The 20498-nt window shown below is 31.6% G+C and overlaps 1 protein-coding gene across 1 annotated transcript in view; it reads right to left on the reverse strand.

Moving 5' to 3' along the window:
• The window catches only part of LOC126750263 (fatty acyl-CoA reductase 1), a 44808-nt gene extending 24591 nt beyond the window's left edge, over window positions 1-20217 (reverse strand). The window contains exons 1-3 of the mRNA XM_050459822.1: window positions 19999-20217; window positions 3948-4175; window positions 3642-3893 (exon numbers count right to left, since the gene is read on the reverse strand). Of these exons, the coding sequence (XP_050315779.1) occupies window positions 3642-3893; window positions 3948-4163 (468 nt within the window). The 5' untranslated portion in view covers window positions 4164-4175; window positions 19999-20217. The remainder of the gene's footprint in view (window positions 1-3641; window positions 3894-3947; window positions 4176-19998) is intronic.
• Between the last annotated feature and the right edge of the window lie 281 nt (window positions 20218-20498).

Consider the following 20498-nt stretch of genomic DNA (forward strand, 5'->3'; position numbering starts at 1 on the left):
CTAAAGAAATTTTACTCAAGAAAATCCTCATTGTGCTTACAATATTGCCTAAAAGCTACTACCAAAAAGTGGCTACAGTAACTATTAAAAAAAAAGCGATAAAAACTTAAAAAAAAATAAATAAGGAAAAACTGCTACATTTTATAGAATATAATTACTTTTTAACAGCAATTTATATAATTTTATTTCGATATTACTTGAAAAATAGTAAGCTTTTTATATATAAAACGTAGCAAAAAACGTTACAACGTTAATGCAAATTTTCCTAGAAGAATAGCCATACTTTATACACATCTGCAGAAATGCCAAATTTATTGTAGTAAATAAACTTACAATGTTTAGCAATTTATTATATTTTGCTTTTATAATGTCTTACAAATAATTCACTTTCTTCTCACAGTATGTGGCATCAAACTCTACAATATTATTGGAAATCTTTCCACTTTTCGTGTGGTCTATAATTATTCAATTTTGTAACAGTATGTCCTACTTTGAATATATATCAGATTTTTCGATATATTGTATGTAAACACTTTCAATAACAATTTTAAGGACATTTCTATTATAATTTTATAAAGATTGTTTTAATAATTTGTTACCGTCTCTATTTGTACCTTTTTTTATAAAGAAAATTGCTCCAATTGTAGCATTTATTCTTACACATTCTTTTCAGTGTAATATTCTGGAACTGAATCTCTTCTTACTCGAACACAGTGATAGCGACCTTTAAGATAAGATTTAAAAAATGTAATGGTATTTCTTGAAAACCGAGAGTACTCTAATTTGGCTAAAATTTAGCTTATAGTAGTAATTTATGCTCTATGGCATCAAAGGCTTAGGCTTTCATTCTTGTCAATAATTATGATCAAGAGATTTGTGTTAGTTATAAATAATTTTGGAAAACCTGACTGAGTCTGGGATTATTTTTAACTTATAGACTAACTCTAAAATTTTAGTAGGAGAGATCTAATATTTTTCAAATTTCTAATGTTTTTAAAATCTTGAGAAGATAGCACTTTAGGCATATAATAGCAAATTACAATAATTAATAAAATTTACCAAAGGTTTCAGGCAGTAAGCAAAGCATATTCTAAGATCCTAAATCGAAAATCATCAGCAAAACACATCAATTTCTACGTCATTAGTTCCATTTCTTTTTATAATTTGTATAGCTTTCTCTTCATTTATGAATTTTATTTTAAGCTCTTTCTGATTTATATTTTTTACGAATAAGGTAGAAATTGATTTTTTCATTAGATGTAAGTTTTTTAAATGCCACTGAGATTGAATAAAAATTGTCTCACCTGTATACAAAATTTAATTCGTAAAATCTTTATGTCTGATCAACTGTTCTAAAAATCACTAACAAAATGCAATTTTTCTAGGATGATTTTCAGATGGTCTCACCTGTACTCATTAATAATGATAAGGATAATAATGATGTTCTTCACACATTACTATGAAAAAATTTAACTTGAGCTGGCTCTTTAACTCATTATTTCATCAGCTTTGACTATTACTAAAATGGCTTCCTCAATTTGTAACATTTCAGGTGGAGCAGCTCTTTTAGCAAGGTCTCCTCATTGTTCTTTTAAATACCGTGGGTCACGAGGTTTAATAACTAAAATTACACATGACGCATGTTATGGCTGCATTTTGTCGGCATTTTCCATAGGGTGGGTATTATGGCCAATAGTTCAATGTTTTCGTAAACATGGGCCATTTTTTGCATAAAAGCATAAAATAAGTAGACAAATGAAATACGAACTATTAAAAGACTAATACAATTGATCGAATTAAAGATTCGTACTGAAAACCACACAATATCACCTGTAGGAATATCAAAAGATTTGCCTGTAGTTTGTCTGTTTACCTGTACGAATATCAAAAGACCATTGGCGATGGGCTCTGGTCTGTCCCCGTTTTTAAGTGAGATTTTTATGCATAACCTGGAAAGTAAGATAATGTGCAGTACCTTTGCCAAAGACATTATCTTTTACAAACGGTATGTGGATGATTGGCCTGGAATGGGGATGAACTCGGACTGGATAATTTTTTGTATTTTTCAAACTCTCTAGATCCAAACGTAACTTTTACCTTAGAAAAAGAAAAATACGGTAAGCTTCTTTTTTAGACCTTTTGCTGACTAGAGAAAACAACAAAATCACCTTTGATATTTATAGAAAACCTTCCTCGACCGACAACATTATCCAGTTTGATTCTAATTCCCCGTATTCTCATAAATTTGCTGCATTCAACTCCTTTTTCTACCGGTTATTTAAAATACCATTATCAGCAAGCGCCTTTCAAAAATAGTTAGCTACAATTAAACAGATTGCAGTGAATAATGGGTTTCCATTAAGTATAATTAATAAAATTTATTTCAAATTTTATATAAATACAAGCTCTCCTATAATTTAATCCATAACACCAGCATTAAAAATTCTAGATCTCATTACCTCACTTACTTTGGTAGTATCTCCTCCCGATTGGCTAAATTTTTTTTAAACTATAATTTACAGATAGCATTCAAAACTTCCAACACATTATTTAAAAAGCTCGTAAACATTAAAGATAAAATATAACCTTAACCCAATCGGGAGTTTACTCACTTAACTGCGGGGCCTATAATGTCGTTTACATTGGTCAGTCTGAAACGAAAATAATAACAAGAGTGCAGGAACACTTAAGAGAATATAATAAACACAAAGATACCAAAATCACCGAGACTAAATCGGCTTTTGCAAGCCATTTATTGTCCTCAAAACACTTTCCTTCCATCCCAGAAAATGTAAAAATCCTTGATGAGTGCCCCAAGGGAAAGAAGCTTGACTTATTAGAGAAGATGGAGATCACAAGGGCCAAAAGGAGTCCTGTACTATCTTGTGTGAATAATGTTTTTACCTTTGAACCGCATTTAATTTTTAACAATATTTATCAGGACCTGGATAGCAAGTTTAGCGCTTGCCTACGAACCGGATGGTTCAATTCTCGACCAAGTCATATTTCGCTTTTAATTTTTTTATTTTATTTTTTGCTTTATTTCCGTTCTCCCGTTTAAATTAACCTCATTCTGCTTGTTTTGTTTACTTTTATTTTATTTAGTTTTGAAATCGGATTTAATGTGAACGTCAGCATTATTTTTTATGTATTTATTTTTTGTTTTAACCTTAATATTTGTGGTGTTAAACGAATACCTTTACCGGTAAGTCATATCTCAACATTGTAATTTGTGTCTATGCATTGTTGTTTTTTATACTAGGGTTGCTTTGCTTTCTACTTTTAGATCTGATGATACCTTAGGCCGAAACACGTGTAATCGTTTTTTAAAAAATAAACATAATTTGAGACCATTGACTTTGTGTCCCTCCAATCTCTGAATTTCTATCAAAAGATTTGCTTATTAACGATTTTATTTTTTCATGTTTCAATTTTTAATGTTTTACTATTTTTTTATTATAAAACTTTTATATACGTGATTTTTGATATATCAAATCCTTTTGACGAGCAGTTAAAATAAATTACTCAACTTTGAACACACTCTGTATTATGGTAAAAAGTATTTTAACAAACAACTTTTTAACCAACGATATTTATAAGAAAAACGTACAATGTTTCCAAAAATTTTCTAAAAATCTTACCTTTAAGTGTTTACACTCCTTCGCCAACTCCAACATGAACTTTGTCCCCCTAGCGTTCAACAAAACAGCGGTCTTCAAACATTCGTCAAACCTGATAGTGGCCGCACAGTGAAATATCAAATCCACTTCATTGGCCAACATTTCCCGGTCTTCCTTCTGGATTCCCAAATTGGGAAGCATCACATCCCCCACTACCGGAACGACTTTTTTGATAATTTCTTCTCCTTTCATCTCTTTTACTTGATCAAAAAGCTGCAGAAAAGCATAATTTTAATAAGGTCTAAGGTTACATGGTTAAGGACTTACAGGATTAGCGAATATATCCTTGATTCGATCCTTGGGATGTTTGGCCTTTTTAGATCTGACCAACAAAATAATTTTTTTCACATCTCCGCATGATCTTAACAGTTTTTCGATTAAAACTTTTCCCATAAAGCCGGTACCGCCTGTGATTAAAATCGTTTTGTCTTTGTACCATTCTGCCACGCGATCGGGGAACTCTTCTAGGTTAGTTTCGGTCATGTTTATATTTTTCTATAAAAAAAAAGTTTAGAATGTTAAATAACAAATGGCTTAGTAATTACATGGGTTTTTACTATTGGACATGGGTTTAATTTGTGGTTTCTGCATAAAAATTTACATGGACATTAAATCAAAATTTATGTGACGAACTAAAAAAAGAGGATTTTATGTAATATTTTACTAGCATTAGAAGTTATGTATACTATTTTATTAACACGTTTAGCATTATTTAATCTAAGACGGACTAAATATTCATAAATTTATTAATTAAGGCACGTGGTTCTTTTTTGACGCAATGACGCAGACAAAGACTGTTCTCATACGTAATATGAGAGGCCAAGGTTGGTAAGATGAAAATTCATTTACTAAATTATGTAATGATGCTTACAGACACATTGACCTCCATACTAAATATTACATAGAAAAGGTACTAATTAGTTATAGCACATAGATAATATATGCAGTAACTATAATTTTGGAATTTTAAGTAATTAGTTTTTTATGAATGAATTTATTTTATTTTAACTAATTTTTTCGCGAAAATGTCGTTTTAAACTTGCAATTATCGATATTCGTTACATAGAGTTTGCCCTTTTATCCGTAAAAAATAAATGATGAAAAAGTAATTTTCAAGTCTTTATTAGAGGTAATTGTAAGTTTCAAGTGAACTAATAATATAATCATTATTAGCTTTAAGTAAAAATTAAACAAAACTATAAATTCGCCTAGAACTTAAGAAAATATCACATTTATTTACTTAATTATTTAATGATATTTACAAGTTGACCTCCATGTTCAATACTACCTAGAAAGTATATTAGTTATATGACATAAATAAATATTAGCAACTTTAATTTTGTGATTAAAGGTTATATTAAAAAATTTGAAATTACCCTGCAGGAAAATCAAAATTGTATAAGTAGGTAGGGCGGGGCTACTTGAGCCACGGGGCTAGTTGATCCACGCACCATATGACAAAAACCTAACACTTTTTAAGGAATCTGAGTGAACACGAAGCTACGTAGACCGGCCGTATTTGTTTATCTCATGAATTTAGTTGATCGCCAGCAGGAGCCTATCGTCAATTTTGCACGCGAATGTAAAAAATCGATATTGAATGTGTTTTTGGTCCTACTTCGTTATTTTAAAGTTGTGGACTTCAAAGTAAGTACAATATTTGTTCATAATTGTGTTATGTTAATAATATTTAGTTAAAAAATGACAGTTCTAAATACATTTTCTATTATGAGTTGAATTGTTCCAAAAACGTGTGTGGGGTTAGTTGAGCCAAAATTAACGGGGCAAGTTGAGACATGGCTCAACTAACCTCCTTTCGTATTTGTTTTATTTTATGTATAAATTAATATTTTTGCTATATTCCTGTTTTATTTTCAGATGCGTACTTACAAGAGGACACCACGTGGAGAGGCGACAAGAGAGCAGCTATTTAATGCAGCAAAAGCAGTTGAAAATGAGGGAAAAAGTATTAGAACCGCAGCAACTGAATTTGGAATTAATCGAACGACACTGGGCCGATATATAAAAAAATTAAAGAGTGGAGATGGACCAGACGAAGTAACAATGGGATATGTTGCATCTCGTCAAGTTTTTTCTTTAGAGCAAGAAGAAATTCTTAAAGATTACTTGCTCAAATTGGCATCCATTTTTTATAATCTATCGCCAATTGATGTTAGACGCCTAGCCTTCGAATGTGCAACAAAATATAACTGTTCCTGAATCTTGGAAGATAAATAAAATGGCAGGAAAGGACTGGTTGACGGCTTATTTAAAGAGAAACCCTTAGCTCTCAATAAGAAAACCAGAACCGACAAGCTTAGGTAGAGCAACCTCGTTTAATAAACGTAATGTTAATATGTTTTTCGAAAAACTTGCCAACGTTATGGACAAATATAAATTTTTGCCATCAAGAATTTGGAACACAGACGAAACGGGCGTGTCTACAGTAACAAAACCTTCAAAAATAGTAGCAGCGAAGGGAAAAAAACATAGGTGCTGTTACTTCAGAAGAGCGTGGAACTAATGTAACTCTAATTACCACCGTATCAGCAATAGGGAATACAATACCACTCATGTTTGTCTTTCCCATAAAAAAATGTAAACCCTATTTTATTTCAATCGGTCCTCCAGAATGCATCGGTGTAGGAAATGCAAGTGGTTGGGTGACTGATTTAGAGTTTTATGATTTTATGAAGCATTTCGTTAAACATACAAGCCCTACTAAACAGTCTCCTGTTTTACTTTTACTGGACAATCATTCATCACATTTATCAATTGAGGCCGTAGAATATCCAAAGAACAACGAAGTGGTAATGCTTTGATTCCCACCACACTGCACCCACAAACTTCAGCCCCTGGACGTGTCAGTCTTCGGGCCTTTCAAGAAGTATTTGGCTTCTGCCCAGGATGCATGGCTTCGTAGCAACCCCGGATAGACAATTAACATATACGAAATACCAAAAATTGTTGCCACTGCTTTGCCATTAGGAGCTACAAGTTCCAATATAATAAATGGATTTTCAAAAACGGGTATATATCTTTATAATCGTGATATATTTTCTGATACAGATTTCGAGCCATCATATGTGACTGATCGTCCAGTTCCCGAATCTATATCTCAGCCGCCGTCGACAGAAAATAACAGCATTTCTGCCAGCCCTACCCAAACCATAGCTCCAGAAACACCTGATGACAACGCCATACCATCTACATCAACTGAAGTTTTTTCACCTGAAAGCCTTTGCCTAAGGCAGGACCAAGAAAAACACAAAATCAGAGAAAGAACAGAGCTTGCGGGATTTTGACAGACACGCCAGAAAAAGGTGCACTTGCTGAAGAACAAAGCAAAAGGAAAATGAAAAGCTCTGGTAAAGTAGACAAAAAGAAGAAAGAAGCTGTTAAAAAAACTATTTTAACAGATGTGTCCTACTCAGGTAATACACTATTGAAAACCAAAGAACGACGGTCCAATATTACTTCTTCACATTCAGACGATGGAAAGACTCTAGGAGCCGTTGCTCGAGAAAAAGAAAACAAGTTTTTCAAGAACATAAAACAGCATAAAATAAATAAGAAATCTTTTTCACCATTGCCATCGTCTAAGTCTGAAGATGATGAATGTTTATGTCTGATGTGCCTAGCAGCATTTGCAGATAGTGTTCCGGGTGAAGGATACAGTGTTCCAATTGCAAAAAATGGGCTCATTAAGTTGTATGTATAAATCACCAAGTTTAATCAAAGTCAATTTTAATTGAATTTTTCGATTATTAATAAAATATTAAATAGTACTATAAGCAGTATTTAGCAGTATTAAATAGTATTATAAGCGCATATTTTAAATGGCGAAATATGCATCGTTTGTTAATTTATTAATGAACATGAAGATTTTAACAATTTACGCTTTTAAATTATCATTCTTATATAAATGACGTAGCTAGGTTTTCTTCACAAACTTGTTTTAATCATTTTATAAATTAAACGCCAAATAATACTACGTGTACAAACCTAAAATCTTATATCTTTAATTATGATTTAACAGACGTATATAATATGAGCAGTGTGAACATTTAATGTAATTTTTTTGTTGATAGACTTAATTTTTATTTTCATAAAAATACGCATTAAATAGTACAAATAAAAAATAACGCATCTAAAGAAAAATGAATATCAAAAGGTTTGCTTAAATAAATAGCTAACGAAAGTTATTTATATTAAGAACATATTAAGCAACTGCAAAATCGGCAGATTAAAACAGCATATACGCGAAAAAAAAAATCTTAAATCTAGTATAACAAAAAATTAATATATCAATAAAAATCTATGGCAATGTGTAAGTTATCTCTGTAATAAGTAAAATTCATTAAAAAAAAACAATAATGGAACTAAAATCAACTTCAGGACATATATTCTTTAAACAAATAGGGGAAAAACTTACTGCATAGAAAGAATATAGAGATAATCGACAAGGAAAACAAAGAATACCTTGCAAATTCATTTTATATGCCAAACGCAAATTGTTTAAAAGTAGAAGGTAGCATATATCAACTAAAACAAAAAAATAATCGTCTGGTTTTGGCAAAATAAGAGCAGAAACTTTACCAAGAAATCTCTAAGCCACTAAAATGTTAACCTGTGTTTAATTGATGGTGTTCTCGATACTCTAAAGACTATTTAAAATTATAATACACTTTAAAAAATCACATCTTATTTGCGTTTGTAGACTAATCGAAAGCATTTGATAAGGTAAACTATGAAATCCTATTAAATCAACTTGAGGCTTATGGTCTAAGAGGAAGTTGAAAAAGATTGTTAGAAAAATAAGTCATCTGTATCAGTAGTAAGTAAATGAGGTACGAGGGAATAGTCGTCAAATAAGTGGAGTCCCTCAGGCAATAGTGTAAGGTCCTTTACTTTTAATAATATACGTTAATAGTCTTTTAAAAATTTAATTCAATAATGAGTTTCTAAGTTATTGTGATGAGACTGCAATTTTGTATACGGCAAATACGTGGCAAGATTTAAAATACACTGTTAAAAGAGATTTTGGTAATATTTTAAATTGGTTTCAATGTTAATGTAAAAAAAATAAAATGTCATTTAATTATAAAATATGCATAAGTAAAATGGATATGATGCTCTTTTTGATATTCATATTTATTAAAATATTTATAATTGGCAAGCCATCAAGCAAGTTTTTTTTAATAATTAGCGCATATAAATTGAAATGAAGCATAAAGTAATCATTATTAATTTGAGAAACTTATAACGATAAACATTAAAATAAATCATGTAGAGCTCGAATTTTGTATCTACATTAGAAAACTCCAAAGATTATCAGATTATGCGGAACTCTATTACTCGATTTATTACCCCAGTTCTGATGAGATCAAAGCGATTTCTTTTTGACCGGTTTTCCCTTTTGCGAAAAATTAAAAATTTTTGCAATTTACCAATTTTCAAATTACTTTTTTTAAGTTACTTCAAAACATTAAAAATATTTTCTTAATATCATTTATATTATAAATATTTTTCTTGGTATGTAATAAGGTCGAAACCTATACCAAGGAAAAAATTGTTACTTAAAATGATAAATACTTAATGTTTAAATAATTAATTTCTAGTAGATCCTATTGTATTTATATTTGGAAAACTTCATAAATCCAAAAACTATAGCTTACTAAAATTGATGAAGTAGAAAAAGTGCCCTCCAATCTTAAAAATTGCAGAAGAAAAACCCATAAGTGTAAAATTTGGGTATTTTAAAATTAAACTTACGTGAGTATTGACAATGCAATTCATTCAGCGAGCTCCACCATGTATACAGCAAGAGATTGAGAGTACCATAAATCAAAAATGTTTACGATTTACTGTACTCAACCATCTAATAAAGATTAAGTTTACTCACCGGGGAACCTCGGTCCCCTTGATTCAGTCATGCCAACAACCATCAATATAGTTACTTTATGTTTGCTAATAATTCACATATATATCTTCTTTCTTCGACGACTAGCTAGTGTCCCCTAAAATAGTTAAGGCTATCCCAGACGCTCCACTGCCGCTAAGCAGTAAGCATCTCAACACTCGGAAACTAAGATAACATATACCGAGATCTTAGAATCCAAATGTGTCAATGGAGAAGACAAGTGAGGGCCCTCTATAACTCACAAGACCAACTCGAAGGAACTGCGCGCTCAGAGGGCATAACCATTCTGATATCCACCTAGTGGACAAACACCACCACACCTGGTCAACTATGAGCACTCTATATACAAGGCTCTTTATAAGCCGAAGTGCTAGCACTCACTGACTCTTTTACTTCTTTGGGTCTCAAGTGTTGACTTGGGTCAATGGGTCTCTTACTTCAAGGATGTAAGATAATTCTCGGGCGGTTGAGACACTTATAAACGAATACAGGGTGTTTATAAAATATACGTTTATTAAATATTTAAATTACCTTAGGATATTTTACATAAGCCTTTTTAAAAACAACAAACTACTTGGTGATGATGGCATACCCACCGAAATAATAAAAGTGGTGATTAATGGCGTTGATGTAAGCGACAAACCGTATGTTAACCCATAAAGGACCGGAGTTGCCATATGGCAACACTGGCATTGACGTACGAAACTTATTATTTTAAGGTTATGTTAATTTGTTCCCAAGAACGTGTTGATCTTCAGAAAATAAGTGATTTAAAGATATGTACATGTAACAAAAACTTAATTCGTTGGTGTTTGTGAGATTTTATAGTAACCGTTTTTGTTAGTTGTGAAAATACATATAAGATTTGTGTAAATACCCCAATTTGTCAATTACGTCTGAATAACTATTACAATTGAGTGGCTAGAGTAATAATTATGCTCTAATAGGAAGGTAATTTTTCTCCCTGTGATAATTGACAACCCACGAAAAAAGCGAACTTTTACGATATTTTCTTTCTTACCATCGCGTTGCCATATGTCAACGCTAGTATCTAGCGACATCTTTTTCTTCATACGGAAGTTCTCTCTAGAAGAAGCTTTGAACATGGTTTACGAAGATGACTTCAACTTGAGCGACAACAAAGCTCAAACAAGATTGAGCCCCCAGATATTGGAGACTTTACTGATGAAGATTCTGGCGAAGAGGATGGGGAGGATTTATCGACAACCTGTCTAAAAGACAGCTGGAAGCAAATTTTGAGGTGCAAATGTATGGCGAGGAAGCAGACAAGGTAGAGAAACAACATCGAAGAAAATTTAGTTCAGACTATGGATATTTCCCAGAAAAGAAGCAGAAGATTCATCCCACAGACTCTCAAGTGAAGAACATTGAATATGAGTTCCTAAATTGGATAACGGATGATTTGGTCGACAATCCTGCTAGTTTCCCAGAACAAAGCTATGAACGATTCAATACGTTGACATCTGTCGAGATATTCGAATTATTTTTTGACGAAGATATACAGAAGAACTATCCTGACCCACACATATCTGCAGGAGAAATGAGGTGTTCTTTTGCCATTTTGATTCTGTCGGGGCATACCTGCTACTACTAACTAAATTACGACAAATCTATGGTGAAACACTTTGGACGCCACTCATGTAAACAGTTCATAAAAGGAAAGCCGATTCGTTTCGGATACAAAGTTTGGTGCCTCAACATTAAAAGTGCTTATCTTGTTAACTTCAACATGTACCAAGGAACCAATCCCAAAGCAAATAATCATTATTATAAAGTTTTTGGAGCATGCGCGGCTCCATTCGTCGCAATGCTAGATGAACTGCTTGATGATAAATCAAGATTACCCTACAAATTTTTCTGAGACGAGTGACGAGTTATTTACAAGTATCCACCAACAATACGGGAAACTCTGATTCCCAAAAACTGCTGTATAGAATCAAAAGCTAATATGCAAAAATGCAAAAGAGATGATGCAAAGATGGTTGGATAACAGCGTCGTAAGTGTAGCGTCAACATGATTGGGTGGAACCACAATCGCTCGTGAAAAGATATTCACAAGCCGAAGGAAATCATCCAGGTTCAAAGTCCATATCTGATTGGTAAATATAATAATGCAATGGAGGGCACTGACCTAATGGATAAAATCTCATCATTCATTGGGGGCGGAGCTAAGAGACTGATGATCTGTGTGAGGGCGAGACTGTCAATCATTCCAACAGTCGTCAGTCTGAATTGCATCATGCACCGTGCAGAGACAAAGGCAGAGATAAGTTGAGTACCGTCACAATGGAAGAAACTCAGGAAACGACCGCTCTGAGCTCCATAGCTTCACCTGATTTGTGTGAAGCAGGCGAAAAAGGAAAAAAAAATATTTTAACGCAATTTATAGACCTATATAGGTCTATGCCCGAATTGTGGAGTATATCAAGTATATCTAAATATTGTGACAGAGATAAGAAAAGAAGAGGATATGAAGCTCTGCTTAAAATTTTTGTGCAGTACAAACCGAATGCGACCATTGACGATGTAAAAAAACAAATCAATACGCTAAGAAGAAATTTTAGGCGAGAGTTAAAAAAATGAGGGATTCCAAACGGACTGGAAGTGCAACAGACGATGTGTATAAACCAAGCGCGTGGACGTTTCATGCACTTCAATTTTTATCTGACGTGGAAATACCAGATAAAGGAAATCTGTGAAAAAAAATGATCTTTTAGTTGCCAGAAAACGTAAAGTTACTGCTAATCTTTCAGTTGCTGATATAGGATTCCTCATGTTTGTTCGTTGTTTCATAATATAAGGCTTAACCAAGTCTAAAAGTTCGTTGTAGACTACACTTGTCATTCGGAAATAATGTCTGTAATCCTCGGGGTCTGTGTCTTGAAAAATGGGTATATTTTTCACGTTGACTAATCCATTGCTTAATCCAGCGTCTCTTTTGCTTATTACGTTTAGGACTTGTTAAATGTAAAATTATAAGAGCAGCGCAAGCTTTCTTTTTATAATCCAGAGCAAAATAACTAACAAATAAATGACGCGAACGCTTTAACTGCTTCAAGCGGCAGAGGATTGGAGCAAATCAGCAGACTGGTGACTAAACACATTTCAAGAGACAATTCGAGCAGACTGATGACTACTGACGAAAAATAAATACTGTCAGTCTTCAAGACTGTCAGTAATACTGATTTGTGAGAGGGGCGCTTTAGAATAGGAATGAGGGCAAAAAATGGTACTGGAAGTTGATAACATAGATACTAGATGCGACCATACAAAATGCGTGGGTGCGACATAAAAAATCCGGCCACAAGTTGACATAGTTAGAGTTTAGGCGTGAAATTGTGCAAGCCTATCTTACCAAATATCTAGTGCCTGCAAAACAAGGTAACCGGCCAGCTAATTCACTGTCAAGTCGTTCCTTTCATAAAATATCTGATGACATTCTATATGATGGAGTTGGGCATTTACTGGAACCAGTACCAAATAAAGTGAAAATTAGGTGTGCAGGTGAATATACAGATTTCATAGAATATTTTTTACTTTTATTTCATTCGGTTAATGTAGCCATAGGTACCTGGCGTTATCATTTGGCAACATGCAATATTTTTAGGTTTTAATATATTTTAAGATTATTTTTGTTCTTTCCTAAGTAGCTTTTGTCCATTCATGGGAGTAATTTGTATTATTTATGTGAAATAAAGATTTTCGAAAACTTCGTCCTTCATGGGTTAAAATCTAGAAAATTTAGGTATGGCCAAAATAATTGTCTGAATCGGAGTACATAACTCTGCAAAAGAAAAACTCTCCTATAGACTGCAGAAACTACACAACAATAGCGCCTATATAACATGAAAGTAAAATTCTGCTAAACAACCGCCTAAAACCTTTTTTAACTTTCATAGATTCCTGACGAATAGATAGGATTAATGCCAGGAAAGGGAATAAGAAAACAAATCCTGAATGTAGGTTCGACTATATACGTATGTCGCTAGAATGTACCACTCGACTGTGTAAAATAGAAGAACTTGTGAAAAACAGGAGAGTACCAAAACGTATGGTTAATTTGGTTAATAATCTTTATGACAACAGTTGCGGTAAGGTTAAAGTCAACAACACACCATCTATCTTTTTTAGTCCAAAGTGTGCATTGTAAGAGAGGGCTGTAAAGAATAAGAATAAGTCACCTTAGATATATAGATGATACCTTAATACTAGGTCGTTCGGAAGAAGAACTCACGGAAATTATGAGAAAGTTAGAAAGGATCATCAGAGAATATGGTCTTGAAGACAAAAATGTATGATAATAGACCGCAACTCTCCCAATGTTAGACAAATCGCTCGTTTTGAAATGAATGGGACTATTTAGGATAAATTTAGAGAAATTTAATATTTTGTATAATTTCGCACAAAGGCCTTTTTGATGGAGAAATTAACCGCAGACCGGCCATAGCACGTAGCTCGACAATAAAGCTGACTCGAATATGACAGCAATCTGCAATATCTCAACGCAACAAACTAAAAAATTATTAAACTCCTTGATCTTTCCTAATGCCTCTGAGACCTGGATTTTTAAAAATGGCTAATCGAAGAATAATAGACGCTTTTGACAAGATTCGCAGCATTCAATACAGAACATCGTACTACCGTGTAAATTCTTAAGAAAATAAAAATCACCATAACCTCAACCAGGATAAACCAATCATACCTAGGGTATTTTGGACATATTTTTTTAAAAACGAATGGGCTAAAAAGACTTATTGTGATCAAACCAAGAAAATCATTGGTTATGGTCTGCAGGAAGCTTAAGCAGGAAAACTATGATTCGAAAAATTGAGACATGAGTCACCAAACGCTCTTAAGCGTAAAAGGACAAGGGAGAGAGAGAGAGAGTGTATTTATATTTTTAAAAGAATGTTAGAGAAAATACTAACATTACTTTTAAGTTTTATATAAAACCTTTTTGTGTTTATTCTGACTCACTAAGATTATAGAGAGTTATAACATGAATTTATTGTTGCAATTTAATAACAAGAACCGTATTATTAAAAACTAAAATTAAATTATTTTATTTCTACTAATAATTTCTGAATTATTACAAAGTTTATTAGAAAATTATATTTCATATGTCCAAATATTCAAGTATGTCTTGGATTTTATTAAAAATTAATACAGTTGTAAACAAATAGTAAAAAATTGTAATCATAGAATTTGTGTATAGAATCATAATACTTCATCAGAAATTACTCATTCAAGATCTATTATCTTAAAAATAGGCTTAATAAAAAAATATTAAAAAATATTAATAAATTAAATGGTTAGTGTGCTTCCGGAAATATAATTCAAAACATATAATTAGGTTTAATTGATACGTAAAAGTATACAGAATTATATATAAATAAGTAAAAATTAGAGACAGTTTGACGTTAAATGACAATCATGCTAAGGTATGAAAACTAGTTGTGAACATTATACATAATTGTTCTCCTTGCGAATAATATTGAAAAATAGTTTATTACTTGTTTTTTTATTAAAGGAACAACATTTTTTCAGTTATTACTAGCAATTTATCTACCATTTTAATTTAGTAGTGATAAGATAAAATATTTAAAACATACAAGTATCCGTAATTGTAGGCTATAAGAGATACAGAGAATTACTTATAAATGCAAATTAAATATGAGAATTACTAGTAGTTAAAAATTTTATATGGCAATTATACTAAATATTCTTTTAAAGTGTTATTAATCTATAATAATTCTAAGTTCTTAGTAACAATTAGAAATATTTATTTCCTGCTAACTTAAAATAAAATAGGGGAGACCGGGGCTGGATGTTACACGGGCCAGGTTGTTATTTTTAATTTAAGGCAGTCTTTCTTAGATGGTGACACCTGTTAGCAGTCCTATTATATGTTTTATGGGCACATCAACTCCCAGTCCTTGTTTCCAGAGAACATTATGTCGTTAATATAATATTTTTCAATTTTCGTAGTAAAAATAGTGCTCCATTAAACGTTAATAACTCAGTGATTATGAAATTTAGTGACGTGATAATTGGTTTTGTGAACTATCCTGATCCTATCTTAAAACTCATAGGTTTGTGTTATTTTGTAAGTTAAAGTTTTTTACTGCTTTTATATAAAACGGCGTCACGGGGCAGGTTGTTATAATTCAAACAGGGCCTCCTGATCGAATATAATGCAATTAATTTAAACATAAGATGTTTAATTATAAGCTTTAGGCTTATAAACATGAGGAATTATAAGAGAAAAGTATAAGAAAGCCGATCCAAACGGTATGTTTGCCTATAATAATTTTGTAAAAAAATACCTGATTTTAAATATACCTTTTTTTATTGTAGAGTGGAACAACATTCCTACTGGATACCAAAAAAATAAACAGATACTCACAACATTTCAGGAGTATGAGTTAGCTGCTTATGTATTGGAATGTTCCAGAATTTTTCATGGCCTGTCACCTAAAGACCTAAAGCATCTTGCGTTTGAGTTTTCAAAAAAGAATAATGTAGCCGTACCAGATAATTGGAATAAATTTGAATCTGCATCATTTGATTGGCTTACGGGATTTCTAAAGCAATATAAGGAATTATTAATACGCACACCACATGCCACTAGTTTGGGACGTGCTACGAGTTTTAACAAGCACAATGTAAGCATATTTTTTGACAAGCTTTCTAATGTTTTGGATAGATACAATTTTGGTGTCAACGATATTTTTAATTTGGACGAGATAGGTGTAACAACCGTTCAGTTACCAAAAAGATTTTAGCTTGTAAAGGAACAAAGCAAGTGGGAGCAGTTACATCGAGGGAAAGAGCGATAAACACAAGTAAAAACTAAGTTCCACCCATGTTTATATTCCCACGAAAAAAATATAGAGATCATTTTGTTTCCGATAGACCACCAGGATGCAAAGGAACAAGTAATTCATCAGGATGAATGACCAAAAATAAGTTTTTGGTGTATATGAAGCACTTCGTAAAGTATTCACTCTTCGTGACATATTCAAAAAAGAAGCCAGTGCTTGTATTAGATAATCATAAGTCACACCTATCTCTTAATATTGTTGACTTTTGTAAAAACAATGGAGTTGTGCTTTTAACGTTACCTCCTCATACCTCCTCATTGCTCCCATCGTTCGCAACCTTTAGATAGGAGCGTATTTGGGCCCCTCAGGTAGTAGTCAGATGGATTCTGACTGTGACGATTTACTATATTTACTATATCCCATCAGTAGTCAGAGAAACACTTCTGTTAGTGAAACATTTTTGCAGATAAAAATTTTCAAGCAGTATCATCAGTGACCGACAGACCAGAACCACACATATAACAAGAATCTTTACTAGATAGTCCTTTAACAAACCAACTAAAAGTGCAAGATTCCATAAAAACCTCTACTACTAACTCTCAAAAGATACCTCTTCTACAATCACCTAGCTTGAGAATTAATCAGAACGTGGATGATCAGCAGCCATCTACATCAGGCGGCATTTCTTATTCGATCATCTCTAAGCAGATGTGCGCCCAAAAGAAATACGACCATTCCCAAAGCTGAACCACGAAAAAAGACTCAAGAAAATAAAACACGAAGACATACTGCGATCTTGACAGATACACCAGAGAAACGGGAGTTAGAAAAGCAAGAAAAACTGCAATAACAAAGAATTTACAAAAAGGGAAAAAAGAAAACAAAACGGCAAATATTTAAAGAAAGTAATGAGGAAAACGAAGACTGTTTTTGTTTTATTTGCTGTGAGGCATTCAGCAATTCAACAACTCGAGAAAGATGGGTTCAGTGCATTCAATGTAAAGGGTGGGCACATGAGCTTTGTAGCCATGGATCTTCGTTGTTTACGTGTGTTCACTGCGACTCTGATTTATACGTTTTTAGAATATACATATAATAATCAGAACTGCATTAAACTGATTATTATATTAAGTATTTACTTCGGTATTATTAAATATATGTTTCAGTTTATAAAAATATTTTTTTATTAATAGACTTAATAAATAATTTCTAAAGTTTCTTTTGTGAAATGGTTTAAAAAAATAAAATATATAAATAAATTACAAGTTTATGAATAAAGTAACAACCTGTCCCAATCCTGTAACATTTTGCCCCGGAGTGGGGTAATAAGTTGATACAAATGTAATGGGATATCATTTCAGATTTTCTTATAAATACTATAAAGTATATTACAAAACTAAATATACCAACATATATTAAAAAGGTATATACTCCCGCTATACCACACAAATAATGTAAAATAGGGTTACGTTTGAATTAAAAAGTTTAACAAAAAAAATTGTAACAACCAACCCCGGACTCCCTTATGTATGTTTAAATTATTATTTAAACCTAACAATTTTAGTATGATATTAACTTGAAACCTAGTGCACTTACAGTGAAAACGTATTGAAATGTACAAGTTATTGAAATTATCACTAAGAAGTATAAAGAATTACGTATTAGTAGGTAGTTACAAATATTGAGTTTCGAAATGTATAAAATTGTACATGCATTGCAGCAAAAAAAATTGTTTTGCTTATAATTTATTACTACTATTTAAACAATATTTTAAAAAGTCATTGTTAGCTTTAAATAATAATATGTCACTCTTTACTTAAAAAAAAATTAATAATCATAAAATGTCATAAATAAAATATGGTTTAAAACCTCCTTATATTAACAATTACCGCTTAAAACTATGCATGATCTAGTTCTACATTTTTTCGCGAAAAAATTCATATATTAAAATAAACTTAATAGGTATTTAAGTTGTTGTTAAGTAACTTGTAAACTTGAATTTTGATAGAATTAAAAATTTGTTAGTAAATACCAAATTAAATTTTGTTTGTAAAAATAATTACTAATTATTAAGATTAAAGATATTCTTATGAAAAACCGTGTACGAGTGATCTGGGTGTGTATATTAATAGTGATCTTAGGTTTGATTACCATATAAATTCTATTAGGAATAAAGCTAGGAAGCTATTGGATATTTATTTTAGTTGAACTTAATGAACTTGATTTTAATGACATATCCATTGAATTATTGGACACAATTCAATGAAAATTCCTTAGACTTATTGCTTTTAAACTTGGCATATCTATAAAAGGCATTGGTTACAAATATATGGAAAATGTCTTAAATCTAAATTTTTTGAAAGATCGTCTTGTAATACTTGTTCTGTCCGCTTTATATAAAATTGTTAATAATGTATTTAATTGTTCTGAATGGTTAGATATTATCACTCTTTATGTCCCTCAAAGACTCATTCGTGATCCAAAATTGTTTTCAATTTTAAATACCATAAAACAAATTATGGTATAAATAGTTGATTAACTAGAATGTGCAGACTAGCCAATAACCAGTGTTAAGATATTGACTTTCAACTAACAATTACTTTTTTATTCACGTTTTTCTTCATTGAATTAGAAATTAATTGTAATTGTTACTTTTGTCGATAAATTTCCCTTAAACTAAACATGTTTACAATAATATATTTTTTCTATAAATTGAAAATGAAACAAATACATAATTATAAATTTTCGCTAACAGTATTTATGAATATTTAAGGACATAATTAACTGTAATTGTGACCGTATAAGAGAAATACAGAAAATTACTTATTATTAAGTGTTTCGTTAATAATTTTTGTTAAATATTAATTGTCCGTAGTAGTTTCCAAACACTTAACGGAATATTGTAATAATATCTTTTAAATAAACAAATATCTCCTATTGTCACAAAATTAATTGAAAAATGCATAAGCTAAATGGACACGGTGCTTCTGTTAATATTATGAATATTTCAGATTGTAAAAAGCAAAGGCATGAAAAGTTGTAAAATTTTTTTCGTTAATTGACGTATGTAAGAAGAAGTGAAAAATAAAAATTTTACCGACAAATGTAAAAGTCTAGGTTCTTTCGATATAGTTTTTTTGATAACACGTTGTACAGAAATTATAAACCATAAAGCTTTTCCATACCTAAATATGTAACTCAGCTAGATAAAGATGTCAATGATTTTAATATTTTTTACTATAAAAAATGTTTGTGATTATAAAAGTGCGAGAAAAATGGGTATTTTCAAACAGTATATTAATTAATATAGTGAAATATCTATATATGTTTAAAAATAATATAAGATAGCTTAGTACAAATACACTTAACATAAACTTATATACAACGTCTAAACCTGAAAAGTAAGTTTTTCTCATATTTTCTCTAAAATATTTTTTTTGCCGCATCAAATTTTAATAAAACTTACATGTTAAATAAACCAACACATAATCTACAGATAATTAGTTTCATTTCATTATAACGCTCTAATAAAAAAAAAATATAAACTCACGTTTACTTCGAAAAAATACTCCAAAACAGTCACTTAAACCACCGATGAAAATATCAACAGCCACGTATAATCAAAACCCGCGACAAAGTGAACGCGGCTGTATTTCACTCTTAACTAAAAGCCACTGAACGAACTCAAGAAAAATAGCGTAGTCATGGACGTCATCAAAGAACTGGTTAGCACTACTGGTACTTACAGGACAAGGTTCCCTGGTATGGTACTTTACTGGTGCGACAGTCGGTGGTTCTAAGAAAAACCGCGTATGCGCCCGCCGAACAACGCGCAAGCCAAAAAAAATCGCGTTTACTTTCATTTTTAACATTTTGATTTATGGGTGTTCATATACTGGGAGACTGACAACAGAAGTTGGTGCATATGAAATTTTGCAAATGATTAGTATTCGAGACATATAAATAGAGCATTCTAGGAATGCAAAGGGACCCTATATCACGTTCTTTGCATATTAATAATAATAATAATAATAATAATAAACAAAATTT

This window comes from Anthonomus grandis, chromosome 2 (genome assembly GCF_022605725.1).
Source record: "Anthonomus grandis grandis chromosome 2, icAntGran1.3, whole genome shotgun sequence".
Classification (NCBI taxonomy): domain Eukaryota; kingdom Metazoa; phylum Arthropoda; class Insecta; order Coleoptera; family Curculionidae; genus Anthonomus; species Anthonomus grandis.